The 10,624-nt window shown below is 40.8% G+C and overlaps 1 protein-coding gene across 1 annotated transcript; it reads right to left on the minus strand.

Moving 5' to 3' along the window:
- Positions 1-1,140: 1,140 nt before the first annotated feature.
- LOC139722200 (forkhead box protein C2-B-like) lies at positions 1,141-7,759 on the minus strand. Its single transcript, XM_071633515.1, has one exon. It carries the CDS (start codon positions 7,708-7,710, stop codon positions 6,142-6,144), a length of 1,569 nt encoding a protein of 522 aa, XP_071489616.1. The 5' UTR covers positions 7,711-7,759; the 3' UTR covers positions 1,141-6,141.
- Between the last annotated feature and the right edge of the window lie 2,865 nt (positions 7,760-10,624).

Consider the following 10,624-nt stretch of genomic DNA (forward strand, 5'->3'; position numbering starts at 1 on the left):
TGTTCTTCGTCCTGTTTCATTAATTTTACTTCACCTTATATTATGAAAAGCCAGCTTGAACATCCGTCCAATTCATCCATCATCATCATCATCATCATCATCATCATCATCATCATCATCATCATCATCCATATGTCTAACTCGTAGATAGAGAAATTGAAAGATGTTTCAATAAGTTTTCCTATTTGTTTTACTGACAGAAGTTTGATATCAACACCATGCTACTCTCATCGTTTTCAAATGGCGAACACGCAACATAAGATAACGAAGTTGAAATTCGGGGGCAGTATAAGGATCATAAGATATCATGATCAAGCATGCCTTTTCCTTAAAAGGTTGAAGTAAAATAAACAGGACAAAGTGAGTGAAACAGTAAAAACAAGAAAATTATATAATTTTGACGATCTACATTATCAGTCATAACCGCATATACGCAACGCACACAAGGTACAGATGCCATACGCTTTGCAAATATCCCACTGGTTTGTACATAGAAATAGCATCATACTGCAATATTAACCATATCAAGAATTCGGCATCTCTACTTTTTAGTGGTCATTATAGCTGAATCGTTGAAGTTTGAAACATTTTTTTTTTCTGTGAAAGATGTTTTTATTTTCTTCCTATTGAATTCACTTCACGAAAGGAAATTCATAGAAAATTTGCATGCAAGCGAATGGGTATCTTGAACTGCCATAGCGTCATCACTTATTCTAATTTGCATCATATTAGACCGATATCAGTACTTTGTAAAGACATGTGAATATGTAGATTGTTACTTTCTAATATTGAGGGGGTTTGTCCAATTTTAGGGAAACTTTCTCTATAAAACTTTATCTATTCATACTCTGTCTAAGTACATGTATATTGTATGCTTCATCAAAGAGTGAACCACTGAATAAATAACCTTCCTTGTTTACATCGTGATTCTACTACAAGAATAAGGAAAAACAAAATTATCTAACAGAAAGAGGAGGAAAAACTCTAGTGAGGACAAAAGATAGTAATAAGCAGGGCGACAGAATGAATAATCATGTATTAATTAGTTAAATGTAATATTGTATCACTGTGAGTGTGAATGCTATCATCAAAATAAGGGTAAACAATGAACCGAGAAACAAACAAGGGAAACAAAATCAATTTCTTTCTTCTCTCATGAGCAAGATTAAGTTCTCTCTTTATTTTTTTTTCCATATTCATAAAAACGACGAAGAACATTTTGTCACTTACATTCATTCAATCAGTCAATCATAAACTTTGGACAACTTCATTCTTTGCCCCTGACATTAACGAGGAGAAATGATGACGAACTTTGACGAACAAATTAAAAAAAATCTCTTTCTTCTTTCTTTTTTTTCTAAATTCCCAATCATGTACGTCCTTCGCAACCTGATGTGAACACGTCCATTCTCAGTTCACGATAATTTCGACAATGAGAACAGATAACAATAGTCAAGTATAGAGTTTCATATCTTGCCGCGGCTTTACACAAACAGGAGGGTCTTTTGAAGTGCCATATACTGTATGACGAAAGGGAAAGATTATAGACTAGCAAGAAGCTCCTCGGATTGACATGAATTGATATGACAGAAGTTAAAAAAAAATTAATCCTTGTTACTTTTCCGACCAAGGACGTTCGATTCATTCCCGTTAAAAGCGCGAATCACATAGATATGAATATATTGAGTAACTTTATACAATTATGTGTAGAAATCATCATTCGAACAGTGAAGCAGCATTACAACTTAGTATCAGAACACGTAAGACTACACATAAATTTAATGAGTCAAAAAAACAGTGATTTATGTCTAGGATGTCGACGTAAAATACACCAGACTATACAAATTTGTATACATTAAACATGAAAGAAAATTTCTCGCTGACCAGTATTCATTTTGATAAAAATCACGTATCTATTCACTGTAATGAGCTTTTTTTTATTTCATGATTGCGAACTGCCGTTGTTCTTAGATTTCAGCTCCGGTAGCAACGGTGATTTATAGTGAGAAAGCCTGCCAGTTGACTCACAAACGACATTTCCCCTACCATTTTTTTTCCTGCCCGCCAAAACACCATTATCCCACCTTCTAGAACGTTACTGTCAGATTGGGTAGCGATTTCAATTAAATCGTAATCTCGAAATTCACTCATGGAAAATTAATCCGATTCAAACGATTTTTTTTTCTCTCTCTCCTTCATCTCGCCATCTTCCAAACGTGCGTGGTCGAGAGGGAGAAGGCTGGTAAGAAATCGAAAGCCCGCACTCACGAGAGAGACAGAAGGAGAGAAGGATGGAGAGGGGGAAAAGAAGAGAGGAGAGAGGAAAACGTTCGCGTCTGAGACCCAAGAACGCGTGAACGGCCGAGGGATCGGCTCGGGTGAGGAACACCACTAACATAGCGACACTTCGCTATGTGCAGCGCGCGGCTCCAAAAAAAAAACCCCTTGTATTGATTTATTTCGTGGATGGCGTATTAGGCAGGCTACAACACAGAGATACACACGTACACACACATACCAAGAAAAAAAAAATAGATGAAGAGGAAAAAACTTAAACGAAAGAGACTGCTTGGAAACTCGCTACTCCTACTCTATACTCCGTACTCTGTCTCATAGCACAGTATTGTAATGGGGAAATAACTCCACGGAGAGTCCCGGCAAATTTTGGACTGCAAATTGAACTTAGCGCTCAAGAACAGTTAAGTGATAGCGTTTATCCAGAAAATGATTTGCTCCTTCGGGAAAATACTGAAGTCACCATCTATTATTCTCAAAATGAAAGGAGATGGACCGTGTATTTCCACACGTCCCTTCCATGGAAAATGATTAGAAAGAAGGGGACACTAAATCGTGCCCAACCATGACTTTTTGCCCCCCAATATCTTATTTCGAACAGAGACAAATTAGCAAAGGCGCTAAATGGCACAGAACGATACATTGCCAAAGAACAACTGTAGGCGAATGAACCTGTAGACGGTTAATGCGACTTTGTTTTTGCTTTTCTTTTGCTTTTTTGCTTCTAAACAATCAGACGAGGTTTCGGATCGTGTGAGTTTCGGGTCACGAGGGTTCTTTCTTAATTCATCGCTAAGGAAAAGTGTCATTTCTAATACAATTCAGCTAAAAAATCAACCCCTATAAATCCTAAACTGACTGCCGGTCAGAATAGTCGACGATTAGAAATTAAATCAAAAACTTGGGGTAGAATGTCATCGCTATCGTTTCCTGAGTTATAATACTATAACTTTATAAATAACGCCGAACTTCTACCAAAGATTTATTTCCAATGTACACTATTGATATCTTCAGCAATAAGACATGAACTTTCAAGACATGTTCACAATCAATATGCCTTGCTATTCTTTACTTTTCATGGTTTTGTTTTCGGGTGTTTTCGTTTTTAGCCGTCCGTCCCTGTTTGATATAATTGATGGCATATCATTGTCAAACATCACTACTACCATAATTATGTTATCATTATTATCATTATTATTATCATTATTAACATCATTATTATTATCATCATCGTCATCATTATTTTTAATAACTACCGTTACCATTATCATTGTCATATTCACATCAGCAGCGTCAAGAATTGCTTTGGCAAATAACTCGTGAAACACATACAAGAAAGTTCTTAAGGTGGAAAGTACATGTATATTCTCGATCTAAAGTAGTGTAACACACATAATGGTAGGGACGCTCGCTTCATTCATATGAAGTCGTTGTGAAATTATTCATTCATTATTTCAATTTAAAAAAAGAGTACTAGTATTTCCCGTCTCTAACTTAGACACATGAAAGGTTTAAGTTGCTCTCCGAGGAATCGATATGTACACACTTGAAAAGATATGTTAAAGAAAACGCTGTCTATTCCGTTCCTCCCGTATACAATATTACAATCCCTTCATCACCAATTAGAGTTGATGGCGGAAAGAAACTAAACTGTTTTATCATTCTTGGGTAGGAATTCTCATAATCCCCATCCCCCCCCCCCCCCCACCATACCACATGGAAATATAGCTTCATATTTTGAATGACATTTGTCAAACTGAGCCAATGAAGTTACATAATCATAACTAGAAAAGAAACCCTGTTTTCCGTGTCTCATTCGCCCCAATACATGTCCTCGTGTGGTAATCAGGTTTTTAAAAGAGTATTGGAAGACAAGAATTCTCACGAAATTCGTTATCCACCTCGTTAAGCGCCCAACTTACACATAATACATGTACATAATTATACACATAGACCTTTTCTTCTGAAAGCAGGAACCATTCATACACAATGCATTTGTCAATCGGTAGCCTTACAACATTTCTGACTGATTCGGAAACTCACACCAAAGATATGGCAAGTCAAAAGAAAAAAAAAGTCGTATGCCGACAAGCGGTCCTTGCATAATGATATAGTTAAGATGACCCTGCATTTGTTTTCTTTTTACACAACATAAGTACGATTCTCTCAAAAAAAAAAAAAGAATCTATGATTCTCGATCTTGTTTCTTTTTATCTGATCGGAACAGCGTTATAACTTTCAGTGACAGTTATCCTCTGTGTTCTTTGCTAAGTTGTTTCAACCATCGGCAAGAGCGTCTAGAGTATTTGGTCAAAAAGAGACACATATCCATGTTCGTGGCCTGTCTCACTATCATGAACTCAACGTTGTGATTATAAAACACATACAAAAAAAATAACGATCACATGTAAATAAGAGCTTTTAAATAATTATAAAAACGGTATTTGCCTCATGTACTACCTTTTCATCCGTTTGTACGTCACCCGAGAAAACGATAATCGTCAAAAAGGGGGCCGCCTAATGTACTACTCACGAATCATAAGTGGAGACGATTTCTATCTCTTTGTCAGTATTAAAATGCATTGTAACAATGCGGACGACTTCAAAAGGGCCGATACATTTGCCGCGTATCCGCACACCACAGCATGTTTGTAAGGCTTTTCATTCAATCGCAAAAGAGCTATTTACCAATGGCATTTGTTACACTAAATCTGCAAATCATTTTACATTCGGCATGTTCGGGGTAATCTTTCATTTTTACGTTTCATGTGACGTACACAATAAAAAAAAAAACTTTGTCAATGTTTAATTAAGGTAAATAGAACACCGATATAGTATTTAACCAAAGAGGTTGCAGACATTATATGACATAACACTGCTGCATTTTTTGTTTTCATATCAAGTTGATATCATCGTGCATAATCGAACGGGAAAGCATTGTCTTCCAGTGAAAGAAACATAATAATTATATTGAACAAAATTTCAATAATTTCAGTTCTCTTATCTCTCCCAGGGTGCAACTGCAGCTGTTCTGCTACTACTCGTGTACAAGCATGCCACGTATTACGATAAAACTAACCATTGCATGAAAGGAAGGAGAGAGAACACGTACTATCCCTGTCCCAGATATACCTCACTTAGGATTCGACTTCCGGAAGGAAGTAAGAATTACAGGAAAAGGTATCTGACCCACTGACAGTTACGACGTACAAAAAAAAAATGATATACAAGTTGTAATCGCTATGAAGATACTAAAATGCAAAAGAATTGAATTACGGAAAAGCAACATGTATTTAACGTATATAACGAATGACGTAAGCGTCATAATGCACAATAATACCCCATATTTACTTTGGTATCAGAGTTGGCAATCAATCCAAATATCATTCTTCTCTTTGTACTTCTAAGTTTGATTTTGTTCGTTTGAAAGACTGATAGACAGGGGGCCAAACAACTTTCATATTCAGTCGCGTTATTTCGTTTGACTTCGTGAGAAAAATTAAAGTGTAAACAAAGACTGACGTGATTAAATACGGACTCTATGATAACAAAGAATGAACAACATTAACGAAGGGTAGAACAAATCAGTGATGGCTGTACACCCACCGGTAAGTCTGAGTGTGTCTTTCTGTCTGTCTGTCCGTCTGTCTCTGTCTGGTCTGTCTGTCTAGCTACTCCTCCATCCTTGTTTTCGCTCACATAGAAGTATGCTATCGTTGTTCAATATACTACCAGTAAAACGAGAGCCGATCCTTTGATGGCCTCAATATTCGAAGTTATTTGGTATAAGAGTTGTTTGTGTTTTTTTGGCGATCAACGTCTACTTATCAAAGGTGCACGGAGTGTTCAAAACTTTGGACAATCGTAGCTGTAGTGAGCCGACGAAGGATACATCGAGGCCGGCGTTGTACCTGAGGGCGATGACCGGTAACCGCTCATCGATGACATCGACAACTGACAACTTTCGTTCGCGTTTGCCGACGTCGGTAGCTGGCCGTTTTGAATAGTGGCGTGGGATAATGCCACCGTGCGCTGAGGGTCGTACATACCGTAATGGTTTTGGCTGGAAGTTGACGAATGGACGTCGGGACTGCCGTTGTTGTACCACGAGTTAGCGCGATGCACATTCACAGAGCTGGGCTGCGTGGTGAGAATCGAGCTCGATCCGGGGGGACTCAGCCGCTGGTTTAGTCCGTGCTCCTGTTGGATTTCTTCGGGCGTCGGCGCAATCGCCATATGCTTGCCCATTGCCATTGTTTCTGGCTCGTAAGTTGCACATGGATATTGGTTCAATGAGCCAAGGACGGAACGCTTGGAGCAAGAAATACCGCCACGATTGAACTGCGACAGGTGCTGCGAGTAACCGAGCGGCTGCGGAGATAGAAGCTGGCCCGCGCGGGAAGGCAATGCGTGAGGTGCGGAGTTGGGATCGCTGCCGCTCCCGCCACAGCCGCCGCCGTGCGCCGCTAATCCGTCCCGCTGCTGCCGGATGGCCATGAGGTTCTCGACGGTGTACGTTCCCGAGTGGTGTTGTGATTCGAGCAGCGGATTGTCCACCGACATTTGGTGGTGGGGTTGAGTTGGGGAGGGCTCATTCAACACGTCCGATGGGGAGTCCATGGGCTCTACTTTCGGCGTGATAAGAGCGGCGCTCGTTTGCACATCACTTCGACTAATCGAACTGTTCACTGAATCACCCATCTCACCGGCACACACAACGCCATTGGGCTTACCGACTTTCTCCTCGGCCGAGTGGGTACCGTCACCGCCGATCTCCTGCCCCTTCCTCAGCTCGCCGTCGCGTTCGTCCTTATCGCCCTTCAGGGAGTCCTTCTTCTTGAAACGCTTTCTCCTCCTCAGGTAGCTCCCGTTGTCGAACATATTGTAGCTGTCCGGGTCCAGGCTCCAGTAGCTCCCCTTGCCTGGTTTCTTGTCGTCCCGCGGGATTTTCACGAAGCAGTCGTTCAGGGACAGGTTGTGACGAATTGAGTTCTGCCAACCCTGTTTATTTTCCCGATAGAAGGGAAACCTGTCCATGATGAACTGGTATATTCCGTTCAGGGTAATTTTCTTGTCCGACGCGTTCATGATGGCCATAGCAATGAGGGCTATGTAAGAATATGGCGGCTTGACCATATCCTTGGGGTTGGCCTGTTGTGGGGCGTACGGTCCATACGGAGATCGAGCCATGCTAGAGTACTGGTCATGGCCGTACATCGACATCGACATCCCAGAGTAAGTCGGATGCCGATAGTAGCTCTGGTCGGGCGGGAAAACCGAGTGCATGACGCCCAGGTTGTTAGGTATGGACGGAGCCGCCGTGTGGTAGGGCTGCATCGCCATTCCCTGGTTCGATACCGGGGCGCTGCCGGGGTGGACTTCGCCGGGCGAGGTGCGTGATGCGTACATTGGCATGGATGTATCTCACTAAGCCGGACTTTCAGAGGCCTTGTGTGCAACACGATTGACACTCATAACCCAGAATATCTAGCTCACGTTGAATTCGTGCCTATACTTCTCTCTCACCAATTCCTATATCACGATTGACACCACGCCCCCCTCAGTATATCGCAGCCAATCAGAGCGTCCGGTTCCTGACCACCCATGGTGTGTGTGCCACACACAGTGCGTTCGATGCGTAGCGGCTCGCACCGACAGCAAACTAACTGCTCAAGATTTGACAACCAAATGCCTTAATTGCCCATTTTAAACCATATTCCTTGTCGAGATTAATTATGAAATTGTTCAGATGAACGGAGAATACGCACTAGCCAAACACTGGCTCCAAAAGTCCTGCTGAATTATCACACTCCGTAGAACATGAATCGATGAGCACGTTACATGACTAAAGTGTACACATAACGCATTCACGGTTCGCAAAGTCGAGAAGTGTCGCGTAGATTTATATTTAGAGAGTGTGCTTTCGCACATACTCCGGCACACTAATCAGGGATTAAGACCGTTTAATTTGGCTGCTTTATTTGATTAACCATTCAAAGTTGAGAGGCACGGGTGTGCTAATAAAAAGAAGAACAGAAGTCAAACCATAACTCATTTAAGGCGTTCATATGCCTACTTGATCGAGGAAGTTGTGCTAACTCTGCTTGTTCTCAATACGATTTCGGAATCTGTTTTTTTTTTTTATTGACACAAAACTTAGTTTCATTCTACCAACATCCGAACCAGAGAATGAGGAATGAAAAGTGTCTGTTGAGTCTTCTTTCTTTTTTCTAGATCTTTTTCAACACCAACAATTCGTGCGCAAGGAAGCAAATGATTTGCCCATTTTCTCGGGTCACGTCTATGCCCCCGATGCAGAAAAGACCTGATAATAATCGGCATAGAACGGGAGAAAAAAATTTTAGGGTTGCGTCTGTATGGCAGTGTTCTCGACAAAAGGTTACTTGATGCAAAGCGAGCAATCAGCAAGCAAAGGAGACAGAGAGTGGGGTGGCCTATAGTGAGCTCGCTCAGGTTGAGGTGTGTTGTAGCTCTTTACCGTTTCCTTATTCTTTTCTATCCCCTTTCATTCCTCTCTTCTCCATCCCCCTCCATCTACCCCCCCCCCAATCCTTCTCCGCCTCTCCTCTATTTAGGCGACGCTGTAGAAAACATCGTGTGAAAGGATGTGTTTAACAATACCTCAACCACCACACTACAAAATCACGACCAAAAAAAAAAAGAATTGAAATCATGGAGGAGTGAAATAGATCGACAAGAGGACATCAACCTTGGTAGTACGCAGAGAGGCAACTCGTCATGATTTGATTAAAGAGCAAATCTAGCTGGACCACGTTCATGTTGACTATGGAGGATAGAGGCAAAACCTCCCAGAAGTTTCATCATAATCGATTATCAATTCAAAAAAAAGACAGAAAAGCAGTGCGATAATTAGCAACGACTATACAAAGTGGCAGAGAGGATAAAGCCATTACATCACGGCTCTCCAATCAATCTGCTAAAAAAAAAAATATCATAAAAACATGTTTTGAACTACAATTGAGCGATTGCAACCCTTTTGCCCTATAATTATAGTAATTATTGCTGCACGGGTTAATGGAACATACTCAACAACAACAGCAATAATAATAAATAACAATAATAATCACAGCAACAATAACAACGACAATAAGTCATTGCGAAGAAAGATTTTGTCTTTGTCTTCGTGTCAAAGAAGGAAATTACGTAAGTATTATTTTGTATAAAGTAGTAGTTGAATGGGACACATGTGCATGATTAAATGGCATCGTTATTACCTATAGTTTGCAAAGTTGCCCCATATGACTGTTTCTTGAATCAGCCCATAACCACTTTAAATTTAGATTTAATTTTCATTAAGTTTCCGTCATTCTGTGTATGTTTGTTGTTGTTGTTTTTTTCACTCTTTCTATCCAAGCCAACTTTAGTATGGTGTGGAATGCCACTTGTAAGTGGAGACATGGAAGACTCAGCCAAACTAATACATTGTATATTACGTGGAATTATGTTACTCGTGGAAAGTTAAACTTATTTTGAATAATTACAAGAGTTACATGAATGTATTACACTTAACATTTTTAGACAGATTTATTCACAAAAAGAGAAACACATTGTGAATAGCCTTATCGGAATTTTTTATTGTCATTTATGGGGATTTCCCCAACAACTTTTCCAAAAGTGCTTTGCTATGCTTTGGCATATAGGGACAATGCGCGAGCTACGGGTACTGGGCATTGTCAAATCGACTGAATATTAGATTTCACATGATTATTGGAAGTTGTATAACAGTAACACGAGCACATTTCATCGTATGAATGCTTGTGATTCCGTGCCTAAATGGTTAGCTCTGGAGTAAACGCTCCTCTTTGGAGTTTGCGCTGCTCCTCACTAGCTAACCGTGATAAATACAGAAGTAGCGATAAAACATCTCTCTGCTTTCCCCTGCCAACAACCCATAGTTCAGGCAGAGGTACCTTTCCTTCAGATAAGATTCTTGGCAGGGGAAAATCTCCGGACCACACCGCTGCTGATAAGCGATCGGCGTGAATTTGCGCTAAGAGCATTCCTGCCTAATTGCCGTGTACGCGGGGAATGCACATACAATTTATACACGGCACAGCTGCGACGTCAAGGCTGGGACCCCTCTCGGCTCGGGATTTCTGGGCGGGCGGTGACGGGGAATGGAAGTCACCAGGTTTCGGCCATATGGTCGAGATGCGATGCTCTCTGACGGGGAATGAAGAGTGCTTACATGACGAGTTTGCTCGACGAAGTAAACTTTTTTTTTGTTTATAATGTATCCACACAGCCACGCTACAAGTCTGGTGTGACTTACTTATGTTCCTCCATT

Source organism: Diadema antillarum, unplaced genomic scaffold, assembly GCF_040938485.1.
Source record: "Diadema antillarum isolate AM-2024a unplaced genomic scaffold, OU_Dant_1.0 scf00000160, whole genome shotgun sequence".
Classification (NCBI taxonomy): Eukaryota; Metazoa; Echinodermata; class Echinoidea; order Diadematoida; family Diadematidae; genus Diadema; species Diadema antillarum.